The sequence below is a fragment of the Lepidochelys olivacea genome, assembly GCF_965140295.1.
Source record: "Lepidochelys olivacea isolate rLepOli2 genome assembly, chromosome: 20".
In the NCBI taxonomy this organism is placed as follows: domain Eukaryota; kingdom Metazoa; phylum Chordata; order Testudines; family Cheloniidae; genus Lepidochelys; species Lepidochelys olivacea.
The window spans coordinates 20,314,259-20,331,658 of NC_140430.1; the positions used below are offsets into that span (position 1 = coordinate 20,314,259).

At 69.2% G+C, this 17,400-nt stretch overlaps 1 protein-coding gene across 7 annotated transcripts in view; it reads left to right on the forward strand.

Moving 5' to 3' along the window:
* DOCK6 (dedicator of cytokinesis 6) overlaps positions 1-17,400 on the forward strand; it is a 57,022-nt gene that overhangs the window by 37,888 nt on the left and 1,734 nt on the right. For 3 of the 7 annotated variants that reach the window (XM_084610420.1, XM_084610422.1, XM_084610423.1), the window contains 23 exons: positions 745-858; positions 1,500-1,670; positions 2,079-2,218; positions 2,664-2,833; positions 3,593-3,744; positions 4,199-4,381; positions 4,955-5,081; positions 6,538-6,622; positions 7,048-7,144; positions 8,239-8,373; positions 8,950-9,102; positions 9,402-9,560; positions 9,927-10,027; positions 10,465-10,657; positions 11,348-11,491; positions 11,698-11,829; positions 12,483-12,497; positions 14,271-14,396; positions 15,113-15,202; positions 15,575-15,811; positions 16,055-16,198; positions 16,502-16,608; positions 16,871-17,038. In XM_084610420.1, the coding sequence (XP_084466546.1) occupies positions 745-858; positions 1,500-1,670; positions 2,079-2,218; positions 2,664-2,833; positions 3,593-3,744; positions 4,199-4,381; positions 4,955-5,081; positions 6,538-6,622; positions 7,048-7,144; positions 8,239-8,373; positions 8,950-9,102; positions 9,402-9,560; positions 9,927-10,027; positions 10,465-10,657; positions 11,348-11,491; positions 11,698-11,829; positions 12,483-12,497; positions 14,271-14,396; positions 15,113-15,202; positions 15,575-15,811; positions 16,055-16,198; positions 16,502-16,608; positions 16,871-17,038 (3,143 nt within the window). Of the gene's footprint in view, positions 1-744; positions 859-1,499; positions 1,671-2,078; positions 2,219-2,663; positions 2,834-3,592; positions 3,745-4,198; positions 4,382-4,954; positions 5,082-6,537; positions 6,623-7,047; positions 7,145-8,238; positions 8,374-8,949; positions 9,103-9,401; positions 9,561-9,926; positions 10,028-10,464; positions 10,658-11,347; positions 11,492-11,697; positions 11,830-12,482; positions 12,498-13,412; positions 14,212-14,270; positions 14,397-15,112; positions 15,203-15,574; positions 15,812-16,054; positions 16,199-16,501; positions 16,609-16,870; positions 17,039-17,400 lie in introns of those variants that run through there. The other 4 variants (XM_084610424.1, XM_084610421.1, XM_084610426.1 and 1 more) reach the window with 4 other exon arrangements.

Below are 17,400 nucleotides of genomic sequence, written 5' to 3' on the forward strand. Positions count from 1 at the left end.
CTCTCTGGGAGCAGCCTGTCTGCAGGACACACAGCTCACCCGGCTTCCACCTTCCTGGGTCTGACCTCGGAGCATCCAGCATCCTCTACCCCTCCGTGTGCTTCCCCCAGCGAGTCCACTCAGGTGGGGCTCCTGGGGAAGCCAGAGGGTCCTGCCCCCCAACTCCGCAGTCAGACGGGACTCTCAGCCAGCCAGTAAAACACAAGTTTTATTAGACGACAGGAACATGGTTTAACACAGAGCTTGTAGGTGCAGAGAACAGGACCCCTCAGCCGGGTCCATTTTGGGGGGCAGTGAGCCAGACAACCATGTCTGTCCTTCACTCCATGTCCCAGCCAGCCCCAAACTGAAACTCCCTCCAGCCCCTCCTCCTCTGGGCTTTGTTCCTTTCCCCGGGCCAGGAGGACACCGGATTCCTTTGTTCTCCAACCCTTTAGCTCTCACCTCGCAGGGGGGACCGGCCCAGGCCATCAGTGGCCAGGAAACAGGGTGTCGGCCATTGTCTGCATCCAGACCCCTGCACACACCTGCCCTCTAGGGCTCTGCAACGATCATACACCCTTACCCCACCCCCTAGAGACTTGAGAACTGCCTGGGGGAAACTGAGGCACCCCCACACTATTCCGAGGAAACATTAAGAACAGTCCCGCTTTGTCACACCATTGCTCCTGGATTGCTTGGAGCCCCGTGTCCCTGGGGGGCATAAACACCCCCCCACCCCACCCCCCGGCCTTGTCTCGGCAGGACGTGGAGCTGGTGGAGTGCCTCAACAGCAGCCTGGCCTTCTTCCTCAACGACCTGCTCTCCCTGATGGACCGCGGCTTCGTCTTCGGCCTCATCCGCGCCTACTACAAGCAGGTTGGCTGGGGCAGTCTTCCCACGGGACGTCCTGGGGCTGGGAGTTCCGCAGGCCCGGGCCAGGCTGGGGCTTTGAAACCCCCCTAGGGTGGTCGGTTCTCCACTTTGAGCTGCGGCCTCAGAACCGGGTTGGGGTGGGGGGCTGTGCCACCGGGCTACAGGAGATCAGCCAGCGAACTCCGAGAGCTGGGGAGGGGGTGGGCACGGGGGGCTAGAGTGGGCGGGCGGGAAAGGGGGCCTTCGGGGGGAACAGGCGGGAAAGAGGGGTGTTGGGGGGGACAGTTGAGCGGGGGGTCTGGCGGGAAAGGGGGCGGTCGGGGGGAACAGCTGGGCTGGGGGGTCTGGCGGGAAAGGGGGCGGTCGGGGGGAACAGCTGGGCTGGGGGGGCAGGCGGGAAAGGGGACGGTCGGGGGGGAAGCAGGCAGGAAAGTGGGTGGTCGGGGGGGACAGTTGAGCCAGGGGGGCAGACGAGAAAGGGGGCGGTCGGGGGGGCAGCTGGGGCGGTGGGGGCGGGCAGGCAGGCGGGAAAAGGGGCGGTCGGGAGGGGGGCGGCTGGGCCGGGGGGATTACCTGGGGAGCTGTCAGCTGCCGGGCTGTCCCCGGGAGCCCGTCCCCCCCGTCACAGGCTGCGTCCCCCCCAGATCGGTAACCGGCTGCCGAGCGCCCAGAACCCCCCCGCCCTGATGGCGCTGCGCCTGGATTTCCTGCGCGTCATCTGCAGCCACGAGCACTTTGTCAGCCTGAACCTGCCCTGGCATCGCCTCTCGCCGCCCGCCTCGCCCTCGCCCTCCGTGTCCTCCGCCACCTCCCAGGTACAGCCCGCGGCCAGGCCCAAGCCCCCGGGTGCCCCCCGGAGCGGAGCAAAATCCACCCTGGGCCCCCGTCTCTGCCTGGGGGGCGCCAGTCTGGGGAGGTCCCTCACCGAGCTCTGTCACCCCCGGCCCGGCCATCACAGCTGGAGGGAGCCCCCGGCTGGCGGGCAGCACCGAGGGGGGAATCACGGGGGGGGGGAGCCCCCCGGCTGGCGGGTGGCACTGAGGGGGGAATCACGGGGGGGGGGAGCCCCCCGGCTGGCGGGCGGCACCATGGGGGGGACCCAGGCATGGGGCAGTGGCTGGCCAGGCAGTTCCTGTTCCCATGGCTCTTCCCCGCCCTCACCCTTGTGCCACCTTCTCCCCCCACCCCCTGTGCTCCCGGCTCATGCCCGCTCGCTCCCGCAGGGCTCAGCCTTCTCCAGCCCGGCGCAGGACCCGCGGGTGGCCAGCATGTTCGAGCTGTCGGGGCCCTACCGCCGGCAGCATTTCCTGGCGGGGCTGGTGTTGACGGAGTTGGCGCTCGTCCTGGAGCCGGATGCCGAAGGGTGAGCGGGGTCCTCCGGCCGCTCTCCCGGGGAGGCCCGGGTCCCCCCTGCGATCCAGCCCAGAGCGCGCGAGAGCTTCCCGCGGGTGGGTGGGCCCAGGACTCCTGGGTTCTATCCCAGGTCAGGGAAGGGAGTTGGGTGCAGTGGTTAGAGCAGGGGGGCTGGGAGCCCGGACTCCTGGGTTCTTGCCCCAGCTCGAGAGGGGGAGTTGGGTGTAGTTGTTAGAGCAGGGGGGGCTGGGAGCCCGGATGCCTGGGTTCTATCCCAGCTCGGGGAGGGGAATTGGGTGGAGTGGTTAAAGCAGGGAGGCTGGGGGCCTGGACTCCTGGGTTCTTGCCCCAGCTCGGGGAGGGGAGTTGGGTGCAGTGGGTAGAGTGGGGAAGTCTCATTCCCAGGCCCCGTCTCACGCAGCCCCCTCCTTCCCTCCCCCTCCCCCACCCCGCAGCGTCTTCTTCCTGCACAAGAAGGCCATCAGTGCCCTGCACAGTCTGCTGTGCAGCCATGATGCCGACGCCCGCTATGCCACCCCCCCCGCCCGCGCCCATGTGGCCCGGCTGTACCTGCCGCTCCTCAGCATCGCCCTGGACGCCCTGCCACAGCTCTACGACTTCACCGGTGAGCGGGGAGGGCTCGGACCTGCCGGGCATCCCCCCCCAGAGTACACGGCAACGCCCAGCCAGCCCCCGGCTCTAACCACTAGACCCCGCTCCCCTCCCGGAGCTGGGAAGAGAACCCAGGAGTCCTGGCTCCCAGCCCCCCGGCTCTAACCACTAGACCCCGCTCCTCCCGGAGCTGGGAAGAGAACCCAGGAGTCCTGGCTCCCAGCCCCCGGCTCTAACCCACCAGCCTCCACTCCCCTCCTGGAGCCAGGGAGAGAACCCAGGAGTCCTGGCTCTCAGCCCCCGGCTCTAACCCACCAGCCTCCACTCCCCTCCTGGAGCCAGGGAAAGAACCCAGGAGTCCTGGCTCCCAGTCCCCCCTGCTCTAACCCACCAGCCTCCACTCCCCTCCTGGAGCCAGGGAAAGAACCCAGGAGTCCTGGCTCCCAGTCCCCCCTGCTCTAACCCACCGGCCTCCACTCCCCTCCCCGAGCTGGGGAGAGAACCCAGGAGTCCTGGCTCCCAGCCCCTACTCCCCTCACACACCAGCCCCCACTCCCCTCCCAGAGCCGGGGAGAGAACCCAGGAGTCCTGGCTCTCAGCCCCCCTGCTCTAACCCACTAGACCCCGTCCCCTTCCCAGAGCCGGGGAGAGAACCCAGGAGTCTGAGCTCCAGCCACTCCAGGTCCTGGCTCTGTTCCCTTTTCTCTGTCCGGGGACCCCCCAGGCTGCCTACTGCCCCGACACCCTCCAGCCCTGCGCTGTCTCCCCCCAGAGAACCACAGTCCACGCGGGCGCCTGGTCACTGTGCCGGGGGATGAAGGAGACAGTGACAGCAGCACCATCAGCCAGTCAGTGGCCATGGCCATCGCCGGCTCCCCGCTGTCCCACGCCCACCGGGCCAGCCCCTTCCTGCTGCCAGCAGCCGTGAGTACCTGTCGGGGCACGGGGGTAGGAGGGGAGCCTAGAGGCCCCCCAGGACATCAGAGCAACCCCGATCTCTGGAGATGGAGAGCTCTTTCCAGGGACCCCTCCCTCCCAGAGCTGGGGAGAGAACCCAGGCGTCCTGGCTCCCAGCCCCCGCCCTCTAACAACTAGACCCCTACCCGGAGCCAGGAGTGGCTCCCCTTTGAGCACAGCGCCCCCTGGGAGTGGGTGGCATCTGCGGGCTCGTTAGGCCTTGCAGGGCTGTCCCTAGTGAGCAGCTGGGCATGGGCGGGGTGGGGTCTGCCCCCAGGATTGATCCTGGGCCCTAGCTGTGAGAGTGAAACCAGGGGCTGGGAATGGGGGGCAGCTGCTGGAGGGCACCCCATGGGGTACGGTCCTGGAGCTCCCCCCACAGCCGGGCGGGGATGGGCGCTGACCCCGTCTCTCCCCGCAGCCCCCCCGCCCGGGTGGCACTCTGTCGGCCGAGGCGAGCCGCACCCTGCTGGCCTGCCTGCTGTGGGTGCTGAAGAACGGGGACGTGGGGGCGCTGCAAGGCTGGTTTGCGGAGCTGTCCCCCCTGCACCTCGGCCGCCTCCTTGACCTGCTCTACCTCTGCGTGGCCTGCTTCGAGTACAAGGTGGGGGGGACCTGGGGGGACCCAGTGAGCCGTGGGGATCTGGGGGCAGGGATCTAGCAGGCGGGGGGCAGATCTGGGGGGGAACCCAGTGGGTCGGGGGGATCTGGGGGCCAGGATCCAGAGCTTGGGGGGGCAGATCTGGGGTGAAACCCAGAGGGCCGGGCAGATCTGGAGGCAGGGATCCAGAGGTCGTGGGGGCAGATCTGGGGGGGAACTCAGCAGGCTGGGTGGATCTGGGGGCAGGGATCCAGCGGGCCGGGGGGCAGATCTGTGGGGGGAACCCGGCGGGGCAGGGCAGGGTGGTCCCCAGACACAGCCCTGAGCGTCCGGGCCCCCTGGGGCTCCATGTAGGGTGCAGCGCCCCCTGCAGGCTGTGTGCCCTGGCCGGGGACCCTCATCTCCAGCCTCTGTCCAGGCTGCCGGGGGGCCAGCCCCGCTTGGAGTCACGGGGGCCCATGCTGGGGGGCTGGGTCTGAATCCCTGGGGAACCTTCCATCAGCCCCGCAGTGCTTAATCCGGCTCCCTGCGGCCGCCCCCGACCCCAGCCCTGTTCTCACCCCCCCACTCCCGCAGGGCAGGAAGGCCTTCGAGCGCATCAGCAGCCTGGCCTTTAAGAAGTCGCTGGACATGAAGGCGCGGCTGGAGGAGGCCATCCTGGGCACCGTCGGGGCCCGCCAGGAGATGGTGCGGCGCAGCAGGGGTGAGCCGGGGCGGGGGGAGTGGGACGGTGGCCTGACACCCCCCCCCCCGGTGTCAGCTCCCCCCCGGCGACAGCTTCTTGTGGGCGGGGGGGAGCAGCGCCACGGGGCTGAGCCATGGCCCTGCTCCCCCTGGCCCTGCCCCCCCTGCTACTGGCCCTGCCCCCGGCCCTGCCCCCCCCCCAAATGGCTCTGTCCCGCCCTGCCCCGCCCCGCCCCGCCTCCGGTAACAATGCTGGCTTTGGTGGGACACTTCTGAGCGTATCAAGTCAGGACACATTGCTGAGAGCAGGGCAGGGCTTTTGCAAACTAAGGCAAACCAAACCCGCCAGCCAGCGAGGACTTGGGTCTCACCCCACGGGCTAACCACAAGTCAGGCCGGCAATGCCCTCAGACGCGCCCGTTTCCCAGGATCCCCACCAGCGCCGCTCGCTGTGGGGACGCACGGTTATGAAAACCAATTCGCCAGTAAAAGAAAGACGGTTCTCCCGATCCAACGGACCAAGCCCCAGACCCCGGGACAAGTCAGCTCTTACCCACAAATCACGCTGTTGCCGATCCTTTAGCATCTAAAAGCTAAAGGTTTATTGATCAAAGGAAACCGAGGTTGGTGAGAGCCAGCACTGGTGAAATGGAATCAGTCCCATCCAGTAACGGCCAAGTTCTCGGGTCAGGCTTGTAGCAGGGATGGAATAAGCGGCAGGTTCAAATCCAGGCTCTGGAGAATGTCCCCAGCTGGGAGGGGTCCTTTGGTCCTGAGTTCAGAGCTTCTGTGTGTAGCAGCGTCCCTCCAGAGGTGAGCAGCAGGACAGACGACCAGGTGGGAGGGGTTTTCAGGGCCTGTTATATTCTCTGCCCGTGGGAGGACCCCCCTCCATTCCCACTGTGGAAATCACAGCAGCAAGATGGAGTCTGGAGTCACATGGACAAGTCACATGTCCATGCATGCCTCAGTTTGCCATTCTTTACCTGTTAGTTTGAGTTCCCAGGAAAGCTCAGATGTGGACTGGCGTCTCCCAAAGTCCATTGTCAGCGAAGTGTTTCTGGATTGGGCACCTTCGGAGAATAGTCCCTTCTCAAGAAGCTGGCCCAATACTTCACTGAGGCTGCTTAGAAACATCACACACACACACACACCGTCATAACCAGCAACTCACAACCTCTCCATAGACCCCGTCCTGGACCTTCTTTGTACAAGATTTGGTGCAACTACAGGACCTTGGTTGCAACAATGATCTATACGGTCCCAGTTCACGTCAGTAATGTTACACCCCCTTGTCGGCCCTGGCCCTGCCCCGCCAGCCCTGCTTCTTCTGGCCCTGGCTGACCCTGCCCACTGCACCTGCCAGACTCCCCCAGCCTGTGGCATGCCCCCCCCCAGCCCCTGCTGTGCCACGCCTGCCTCTCCCCACCCCAGCCCCTGCCATGCAGCTCCTGACACACGCGCACTTCCCGCAGAGCGCAGCCCCCTGGGGGGCCAGGAGAGCGTTCGCTGGAGGAAGAACCTCGCCCACTGGCGCCCGAACTCCGACAAGGTGGACAAGTGCGTGTGCTGCCACACCTGGGGCCCTGGGGTGGGGGGCACCAGGAGACACTGGGGGCACCGGGCTGGGAGGGGGGTGCTGGGGGGTACCGGGCTGGGGGTGCTGGGCAGGGCCCAGGATGGGAGCGATGCCAGGGAGCCTGGGGCACTGGGGGGGGCTGGGCTGGGGGGGGGCTCCATGCTAGGGGGTGCTGGGGCACTGTGGGGGGCTGGGCTGGGGGGGGCTCCATGCTAGGGGGTGCTGGGGCAGTGTCTGGGGGGGGTGGATGCTGGGGAGCAGTGGGGGGCCATGGGGTGGGTGGGGGCTGGGGGCACCGGGCAGGGACCAGGATGGGAGTGACGCCAAGGAGCCCGTGGCACGCAGGGGGCTGGCCCTGGGGAGTGCCAGGCTGGGGGGCGGATGCTGATGCCCGGCTCTCCCCCAGGAGCCGGGAGGAGGTGGAGCAGGAGGTGCTGGTGGAGGGGAACCTGGCGACCGAGGCCAACCTGGTGGTGCTGGACACACTGGAGATCATCGTCCAGGTGGGGGCAAGGCGGAGTTAACCCCTTCCCTCCCAGCGCCCCCCGCACCCCAGCAGCTGCCGCTGACCTGTCCTGCCCCCTCTCAGAGCTGGGGATGGGACCCAGGGGTCCTGGCTCCCAGCTCCTGCCTCTAACAACCAGCCCCTGCTCCCTGTGAACATCAGGGACTGGTTGCCGCAGGAGGCTCTGCCCTCCTGCTCCTTCCTCTCTCCTCCCCCCCCCCCCCGCGAGCTCCATCCCCACTCCCCAGAGCACCACCCTCCCGGCCCCTCCCCTGGCAAGCTCCGCCTTCCTGGCCCCTCCCCCTGGTAAGCTCCTCCCCCTGGTGAGCTCTGCCCTCCCGGCCCCTCCCCTGGCAAGCCCCTCCCCCTGGTGAGCACCGCCCCCTGGCGAGCTCCGCCTTCCCAGCCCCTCCCCCTGGCAAGCTCTGCTCCTGACGAGCTCTGCCTCTGGTGAGCTCTGCCTTCCCGGCCCCTCCCCCTGGCAAGCCCCTCCCCCTGGTGAGCACCGCCCCCTGGCGAGCTCCGCCTTCCCGGCCCCTCCCCCGGCGAGCTCCACCCTCCCAGCCCCTCCCCCTGGCAAGCTCTGCCTCTGGTGAGCTCCGCCTTCCCGGCCCCTCCCCCTGGCAAGCCCCGCCCCCTGGTGAGCACCGCCCCCTGGCGAGCTCCGCCTTCCCGGCCCCTCCCCCCGGCGAGCTCCACCCCCGGCGAGCTCCACCGTCCCAGCCCCTCCCCCTGGCAAGCTCTGCCTCTGGTGAGCTCCGCCTTCCCGGCCCCTCCCCCTGGCAAGCCCCTCCCCCTGGTGAGCACCGCCCCCTGGTGAGCTCCGCCTTCCCGGCCCCTCCCCCAGCGAGCTCCACCCCCAGCGAGCTCCACCCTCCCAGCCCCTCCCCCTGGCAAGCTCTGCCTCTGGTGAGCTCCGCCCTCCCGGACCCTCCCCCTGGGAGCTCTGCCTTCCCGGCCCCTCCCCTTGCAAGCTCCTCCCCCTGGTGAGCTCCGCCTTCCCGGCCCCTCCCCCTGGCGAGCTCCGCCCTCCCCCTGGCGAGCTCCGCCCTCCCCCTGGCGAGCTCCGCCCTCACGGCCCGTGTCCCGCAGACGGTGCTGCTGGCGGAGGCCAAGGAGAGCGTGCTGGACGGGGTGCTGCGGGTGCTGCTCCACGGCATGGCCTGCACGCCCAGCGCCCTCTTCCTGCAGCACTGCTTCGCCTCCCAGAGGGCGCTGGTGAGCAAGGTGAGTGGGGGCCCCCGGGCGGCCCCCGGGCTCCGCTGCCTCCGAGTAGCCGCGCCCCGGGACTGGGGCAGGTGCCCGCTGGCTCAGCCCAGCCCAGCCGGGGCAGGTCGATCCAGGGGCCCCGAGATCGATGGCCCGCGGGGAGCTGGCGGGGGGGTGGACGGGGTGACTGGGCAGCGGGGAGAAGGGCTCTGTCTGCCCATGGGGGCCCCTGGGCAGCGGGAGATCGGAGTCCAGGGTGGGTTCGCCTGGGCCCGTCCCACGGGTGGCTGGGCCAGGCCGGCTCTGGGGAGGTCGCGCCCGGGTTTGTGTGACTCCATCCAGAGGGAGTGGTGAAGCCAGGATGGGAACCCAACCCGCTGCCGCAGCTGCTGGGCCCTCCAGCAAGCCGGGCGAGAACCCAGGTGTCCTGGCTGCCAGCGCTTCCTTCTAGCGCCAGGCGAGAACCCAGGCGTCCTGGCTCCCAGCGCCCCCCCAACATTCCAGCCCCTGGACCCCGCTCCCTGCCAGCGCCGGGCGAGAACCCAGGCGTCCCGGCCTCCCAGGGCGGCTGTAACCCCTCTCCCCGCGGCGCAGTTCCCGGAGATGCTGTTCGAGGAGGACACGGAGCTCTGCGCCGACCTGTGTCTGCGGCTACTGCGGCATTGTAGCAGCCGGGTGGCTGCCATCCGCACCCACGCCAGCGCCTCCCTCTACCTGCTCATGCGCCAGAACTTCGAGATCGGCCACGTGAGTGCAGCCCCCCCCCGCTGGGCACGGCCCCACTCCCCGCCCGCTGCCATGCGGCTGTCTCTGGGGTGGAGCGCAGCCGTTGGGTGGGCTGTCTGGGGCACGCCGCCGGCTCCTTTGCAAGGGGAAGATGGGGGTGGTTTGTTGGAGGCTCCGGGCTGCCAGGGAACTCGGGCACAGCCAGCCGGCGGGATCCCAGGGGCTGCCTGGGCATCCCCTGCCCTCACCCCCGTGCCAGCAGCCGGGCAGCAGGGGGCGCCGCAGGTTCCTCGGCTCAGCCCCTCCCCCTCTCCCCGCAGAACTTTGCCCGGGTGAAGATGCAGGTGACCATGTCGCTCTCCTCGCTCGTCGGGACCTCGTCCAACTTCAACGAGGAGCATCTACGGCGCTCGCTGAAAACCATCCTGACCTACACCGAGGAGGACGCCGGGCTGCGGGACAGCAGCTTCGCTGAGCAGGTATGGAGCGGGGGGGAAGCCCACTGCACGGCACCTTCCCTGAGCGGGGGGGGCCTGCCCTGATTGACAGGCCCCCAGCCAGCCAGGCTCCCCCGCTGTGCCCCCTGAGGGCCCACTCCTGTAGCTGAGTGGGTACCGGGTGGGTGCCAGCTGGGGGTAGCGGGAGGGCGCACAGGGTCCCCTCAACAGCCTGGGGCTGGTCCAGCCAAGGGCTCCTCGACTCTTGGCCCCCTGTGGCAGGCCGGCGCGTGGCCAGCTCTGCTGGGGGCCCCGGCCCAGCCACGCTCCCGGAGCGGCACTGGCAGTGGGGGGTGATGGGCGGGGAGGGGGGAGTCTGAGCCCTGGCCCCCCCGCTGTCCCCCACAGGTGCAGGACCTCGTCTTCAACCTGCACATGATCCTCACCGACACCGTCAAGATGAAGGAGCATCAGGAGGATCCGGAGATGCTGATAGACCTGATGTACAGGTGAGAGCCCCGGCCACGCCCCCTACCCAGCCCCGGCCACGCCCCCAGCCATGGCCACGCCCCCAGCCTGCTCCTCCAGCGTCCTCCCCCACACCCCATCCACCCCCAGCCAGGTTCCTGGTCCTGCCCACCCCCGTGCACTGCTCAGCACTCTCCAGGCAGGAATACAGCCCCCCCCCCCCTGCAACTCCCTGGGAGTGGCACCTCCCAGTAGAGAAGTGGGGGGCTGAGGAGCAGAGGGGAGACTTGTCACAAGCTAACGGACTGAGCCCTGGGTTCCAGCCCCCCACTCCAACCGACTAGACCCCCTCTCCCCTCCCCGGGCTGGCTCTCAGCCCTCCCGCACCACCGCTCTAACCCACTAGTCGTCCCGTCCCGCCCCCGGACCAGGGGGAGAACCCAGGCGTCCTGGCTCTCAGCCCCTGTTTCTTTCCCAGGATCGCCAAGGGCTACCAGAACTCCCCGGACCTGCGGCTGACGTGGCTGCAGAACATGGCGGCCAAGCACTCGTCGCAGGGGAACCACGCCGAGGCGGCCCAGTGCCTGGTGCACGCGGCCGCGCTGGTGGCCGAGTACCTGAGCATGCTGGAGGACTGTCGCTACCTGCCCGTGGGCTGCGTCTCCTTCCAGGTGAGCGGGGGGCGGCAGAGGAGATCGGGGCCGGTGCCGCCTCGAGTGCTGACCAGACACACCACCCCTGCCAGGGGGAGAAGGAGAGAACCCAGGAGTCCTGGCTCCCAGACCCATGCTCTGACCCCCTAAACCCCACCCCGCTCCCCTCCCTGAGCTGGGGGGGAGAACCCAGGAGTCCTGGCTTCCAGCCCCCGCCCCCAACTCCCCTCCAGAGCCGGGGGGAGAACCCAGGAGTCCTGGCTTCCAGCCCCCGCCCTCCGCTCCAACCCACCAGCCCCAACTCCCCTCCAGAGCCAGGGAGAGAACCCAGGAGTCCTGGCTCCCAGACCCATGCTCTGACCCCTAGACCCCACCCCGCTCCCCTCCCTGAACTGGGGGGAGAACCCAGGAGTCCTGGCTTCCAGCCCCCGCCCCCGGCTCCAACCCACCAGCCCCAGCTCCCCTCCAGAGCCGGGGAGAGAACCCAGGAGTCCTGGCCCCCAGCCCCATGCTCTGACCATTAGACCCCGCTCCCCTCCCTGAACTGAGGAGAGAACCCAGGAGTCCTGGCTGCCCCCCCACCCCTCTAACACTAGAGCCTCCTCCCTGCCCCATCCCCGGGCAGGCCTGCCCGCTGACCTGCCCGCCCGTGGGGAGCAGCGGGGGGTTCTCGGCCCCCCAACCCCACTCACCGCCCGTCTCCGGCAGGGCATCTCGTCCAACGTGCTGGAGGAGTCGGCCGTCTCGGACGACGTGCTGGCCCCGGACGAGGAGGGGATCTGCTCCGGGAAGTTCTTCACTGAGCTGGGGCTGGTGGGGCTGCTGGAGCAGGCGGCCGCCTTCTTCACCATGGTGAGCGCCAGGGAACGGCCCTACTGCTGCCGCCGGCCGAGGGAGGGAGCCAGCGTGGCCCTGAGCCTGCCCCTGGCGGCGGAAGGGGCAGTGCGTGGGGCGTTTGGAGGGGGTGTCTGGGCCTGGGGGAGCTGGGCAGGGGGCAGACTATTTGCCCCCTTTGCTCACGTGGCTGGGGGGCTGCGGTCCCCATCTGACCCCCCCAGGGCGGGCTGTACGAGGCGGTGAACGAGGTCTACAAGATCCTCATCCCCATCCACGAGGCCAACCGGGAGTTCAAGAAGCTGGCTGCGCTGCACGGCAACCTGCAGGACGCCTTCGGCAAGATCACCAGCCAGGTGAGCGCCCGCCGGCGGGCACAGCTGGGGGGCCGCGCGGGCCGGGGCCCTGCAGCCTCGGGGCCATGGGTCCTGGAGGGGGGCGGCTCCAGTGGGTGGTGTTGGGACCGAGAGCCAGGACTCCTGGGTTCTCTCCCTGGCTCGGGGAAGGGAGGTGGGGGTCTAGTGGTTAGAGTGGCGGGGCTGGGAGCCAGGACTCCTGGGTTCTCTCCCTGGCTCTGCCACTGTCTGCCCGCATCTCTGGGCAGGTCCCTTCCTGTCTGTGCCTCAGTTTCCCCCTCTGCACCGTGGAGCACCTTCTATTAGCTGGCTGCTCGGCTGAGGCAGAGTGTGGGCGTGGCCCCTTGGTGAGAGCGCCCCCTTGTGGCAGAGATGTGAATTGTAGGGGAGGGGACCCCAGCTTCCCGCTGAAGGCGAAGTGGGTGGTGCCCAGCTGGCTGCAGTGGGGAGCTGCCTCGGGGTTGCCCCAGTTCCCCAGGGGGGCAGTGTTTTCCGATCGGTCAGGCCTCCCCTCCGAGCCCCACCTGCAGCGTCCGGGGGGGGGGGTTGGGGTGTGCTGTGGGTGCGATCCTGTGGGGCGGGGGGGGTCCCGACGGCAATTGACGAGCTCTCTCTCCTGCTCTCTTCGCCCCCCTCTGCGCCCGTCCTGTCAGAGCGCTGGCTGGGAGGTAGGACACTGTGTGTGTGTGTGTGTGCGCCCACCCCCTCCCCCCAGCCCTGTGTGTGCAGCACTCTCACAGCCCCCCCCCCCCGCGCATGCCCCCCCCGCCCCGTGCATGGTCTGGGCTGCCTGGTGGAATGGTCTGTTTCTAACGCTGTCCAGCTTGGGAAGCGGGGCCTAGCGGTTAGAGCGGCGGGGGCTGGGAACCAGGACTCCTGGGTTCCCTCCCTGGCTCGGGGAGGGGAGTGGGGCCTAGCGGTTAGAGTGGCGGGGGCTGGGAGCCAGGACTCCTGGGTTCCCTCCCTGGCTCGGGGAGGGGAGTGGGGCCTAGCGGTTAGAGCGGCGGGGCCTGGGAGCCAGGACTCCTGGGTTCTCTCCCTGGCTCGGGGAGGGGAGTGGGGCCTAGCGGTTAGTGGCCCTGCTCTCCCTGCTGCAAGTGACCCCGACCGTGGGCGGTTGTCCTGAGTGTGATGAGTTAGCAGGTCTCGGCTGGTCCCTGCTTCGCGCCCACTTCCAGACTGGGGGGCCAGGTAGCCCTGGCTGGGAAGAGCTGTGGGCCAGGGCAGGAAATCCCCATACAGGGTGGGGGTGCAGCCCCCCCCAGCCCCTCTGCCCCAGTGTGCCCCGGGTGACCCCAGGTGTGATGCCGGTGACCTTTCACCTCTGTATGTGGGGTCAAAGTGGAGGTGGCTGGGGATGGCAGTGCCCCGGGGGAGATGGGGGCTGCATGGTTGTTGTGGTTTCAGCTCTACCGTACTGGGGGGGCCGATCTGTCCCGGGGGCCCCCCCTGCCAGGCCCTGGGCCCCCCAGCGCCACGCTAGGAGCCACCCCCTGCCCCCTACTAACCTGCTGCCTCTCGTCTTCTCTCCCCGGCTGCCGGTCCTGCCCGCTGCTGCTCCCCCACCTCGATGCTGCGGTAAGTTGCCCCCCTGGGGCGTGCCACCAATTTGGGGGCGTGCCCTGGGCCATGTCCTCCAAGCTGCAGGAACCTCCCAGCCAGGGAGCAAAGCCAGGTCGGGGGGGGATGCAGGGGAGGAGCCGGAGAAAAGCTCGTAGGGACGGGGCCTGAGCCAGGGCCCCGAGGCTACCGAGGGAGAGGGGGGCTCTACTCTCAGCAGGGACGGGTGAAGGGGTGCCCTGGGGGTCCTGAGGGCAGGATTGTGCTGGAGGATGGAGGGGAGCGTCCGTGTGGGGGTGCGGCCATGGCAGCCGAGTGCCTGGGAAGGGACTGGGGAGGCCGTTCCCTGGGAACCCCCGAGCCTGGTGGGTTCTGGGTCCGGCCTCGGAGCCTCGCGCCCAGCAACGCCCAGGCAAGGCCGCGGGTTTCCCTGCTGTGCCCGGCTCCCCCAGCCCGGCCGGCTCCCCGCAGGGTGGGCAGCAGGGTCAGAGAGCAGCTCCTGGGTCCCTGCTGAGAGGGAAGGGGGCATCTAGTGGTTAGAGCAGGGGGCCGGGTGCCAGGACTCCTGAGTTCTCTCCCTAGCTCTGGGTGGGGTCGAACCACTAGCCCCCACTTCCCCTCCCAGAGCTGGGGAGAGAACCCAGGCGTCCTGCTGTAACCATTAGGTCCCACTGCCCCCTACAGCCTCCCTTCCCACCCCTGCCAGTCAGGTCCCAGGGTTCCCCTATGGCAGCACCATGGCCGCCCCTTCCCCACCCTGCCCGCAAGCTGTTGCTGTATCCGGAGATGGCTGCAGTTAAGGGAGGCTTGCGGCCACCGGCTCTTGGCCTTTCCTGGCCCGGCGCCCAGGCTCACCGGCCCCGCTCTGCCCAGGCCCCCAGCGCATGTTCGGGACGTATTTCCGGGTCGGATTCTACGGCAGCAAGTTCGGGGACCTGGACGAGCAGGAGTTTGTGTATAAAGAGCCGTCCATCACCAAGCTGGCCGAGATCTCCCACCGGCTGGAGGTGAGGCAGGGGCAGGGAGAGGGGCACTGGCAGGATGGGGGGAGCCCAGGAATGGGCTAGCAGGGGGCTGCGGGTCGGAGTGAGGGGCACTGGCAGGATGGGGGGAGCCCAGGGCTGGGGTGGCTGGGGGCTGCGGGTCGGAGTGAGGGGCACTGGCAGGATGGGGGGAGCCCAGGGCTGGGGTAGTTGGGGGCTGCGGGTCGGTTGGAAATGGCTCTGCTCTCCCCCTCGGGCCTCCCTGGCTGGAGTTCCATGGGCTGGTTCTGCCCCTCACACTGCCCCCCAGCTTCCCGCAGTGGCCAAGGGGGGAGGGGTGGGAATCCTGCTGGATTTTGGCAGCTCTCCTGGGAGCCCGGCTTGTAACCCGCCCCCCTGCATGGGATGCTGCCTGGGTGCCCCCCCATGGACCTCTGATCGCCAGGCGCCCATGCCCCCTCTGCCCATCATTGTGGTCTCTGGGCACCTAGACGAATTCTGTCTGCAGCTTGGGCAGCTCTGCCCCGGGACAGCGGGGTGGGGGGCTGGGGGCCCTTCTACACACACTGGGCCTCCGTGGTCCCTCTGCTGCCAGCCAGGGAGGCTGCAGGCTGGGGGACCTGGGGCTGTTCTGGGGCCACCCCCCGGGGTGACGGCCAGAGGCACCCTGGCTGGAAACTGGCCAGTTCCAGGCCCAGGCCCATAGAACGGGGGGGTCTCTTCCCCCCCCCCGCCCCCAGGAGTTCTACGCCGAACGCTTCGGGGATGACCTGGTCGAGATCATCAAGGACTCGAACCCTGTGGACAAGGCCAAGCTGGACCCCAATAAGGTAAAGCTGGGACCCAAGGGTAGGGGTATACGGCAGTGCCTGGGGCCCCCGGCTGAGATTGGACCCCCTCCCTCCCCTGTCACGCCCCGGGTGCTGCCCAGACTCCAGCCAAGATTGGGGGTCCCCATCGTGCCGGGCACTGCATGGACACAGCGAGACCCGCCCTGCCCCAAGGAGCTCCCAGTCTGAGTAGGCACAAGGCAGGAGGGGAAACCGAGGCGCGGAGCAGGACAAGGACTCGCCCAGTGTCACCCAGCTCCGGGGCCGTGAGGAGGGCGGGGTGGGCCGGGTCCTCCTGTCATGGGGCTCCCTGGGGCTGGGCGGCAGATTCCCGGCTGTGCCCCCCTTCACGGCCCCCCCCCCCGCCCCCAGGCCTACATCCAGCTGACCTATGTGGAGCCCTTCTTCGACACCTACGAGCTGAAGGAGCGGGTCACCTACTTCGAGAAGAACTACGGTCTGCGCAGCTTCCTCTTCTGCACGCCCTTCACGCTGGACGGGCGGGCGCACGGGGAGCTGCACGAGCAGTTCAAGCGCAAGACGCTGCTCGCCACCTCGCACGCCTTCCCCTACCTCAGAACCCGCCTGCCCGTCGTCCACAAGGAGGAGGTGCCGCCGGGGGGCTCGGCAGGGGGGCTCGGCGGTGGGCATCGGGCTGCGGGGGTTCGGGAGGGGGGCTCGGCGGGGGTGCCGTGGGCAGGGGTTCGGGAGGGAGGCTCGGCGGTGGGCGCCGGGCTGCGGGGGGGGGAGGCGGGGGCTCAGCGGTGGGCGCCGTGGCCGAGGGTTTGGGAGGGGGGCTCGGCGCTGCGGGGGTCTGGGGGGCCAAGCTGACCCCCCCCCCGGTGCACCCAGATCATCCTGACCCCCATCGAGGTGGCCATTGAGGACATGCAGAAGAAGACGCAGGAACTGGCCTTCGCCACCCACCAGGACCCGGCCGACGCCAAGATGCTGCAGATGGTGCTGCAGGGCTGCGTGGGCACCACCGTCAACCAGGTGGGGCGGCCCCGGGCAGGGCAGGGGGGTCGGGGGTCACACAGCGGACACGGGCCGGGAGGGGGCCTCGATCCTCCCCCCCGCCCCCTTCTGGGGCTGCGCCGGTGCCCCCCCCCACATCCCCCGCCCCACGGCCGCTTTGGCCCTTGCGCCAGGAGTTGAGTCATGCTGGGGCACCGCGGGGCCGGGCCGGGCGGGGGCGGGGGCCGGGCCGGGCGGGGCGGGGCTGGGCGGGGCCAGCAGGGGGCGGGGCGGGGCCGGGCGGGGGCGGGGCCGGGCGCTGACCCACTGCCCATTGCCCAGGGCCCGCTGGAGGTGGCCCAGGTGTTCCTGGCCGAGATCCCGGACGACCCCCGGCTCTACCGGCACCACAACAAGCTGCGCCTCTGCTTCAGGGACTTCACCAAACGGTACCGGCCCCCCCCCCACCCCCCAGCCCCCCCTTCCCCCCTCTCCCCCCCGGCCCCCCGCTTCCCCCACCGGCACAACCCTTCGCCAGGGCTGGCCTCATCCCCAGGAGATGGGGGGCTGCGTCCTGGCCCCTGCCTGCCCCCAGCTCCCTCCGTGGGGCTCCGAGCCCCCCAGCCCTGGGCCCTGCACTCAGCTGGGGCGAAGCAGTGCATTCTGGGACCCCCGTTGGCCGTGGTGATGAGCCCCGCCCCTCGGTTGCAGGTGCGAAGACGCCCTGCGTAAGAACAAGGCGCTGATCGGGCCGGACCAGCGCGAGTATCACCGGGAGCTGGAACGGAACTTCCTGCGCCTCCGGGAGTCGCTGCAGCCCCTGCTGGGCCGCCGGATCCCCCAGCTCTACGCCCCGCCCGTCCCGCGCTCCACCCACCGGTGAGCACCCCCCAGCGCCAGGCACTGCCCGGACACAGGGAGAGACCGTCCCCAGGTCGTGCCCAGCCGGAATACGCACAGGACAAGAGGAGAAACTGAGGCAGTGAGGAGATGGGACGTGCCCAGGGTCATGCAGGGAATCCTGTGGCATAGCCAGGAATGGGACCCAGGAGTCCTGGCTCTCTGCTCTGACCACTACACTCCACTCCCTTCCCTGAGCAGGGAATCCAGGGTTGGCTTGTTCCCTGGGGTCTCGCCACACCTGGCAGTTCCCAGGGTCCCCCACCCGCCGGGGAGGGGGCAGATTTGCCACATGTTAATTTCACCCATTGGATTAATTAGAGGCTTTCCCCCCTCGCCCC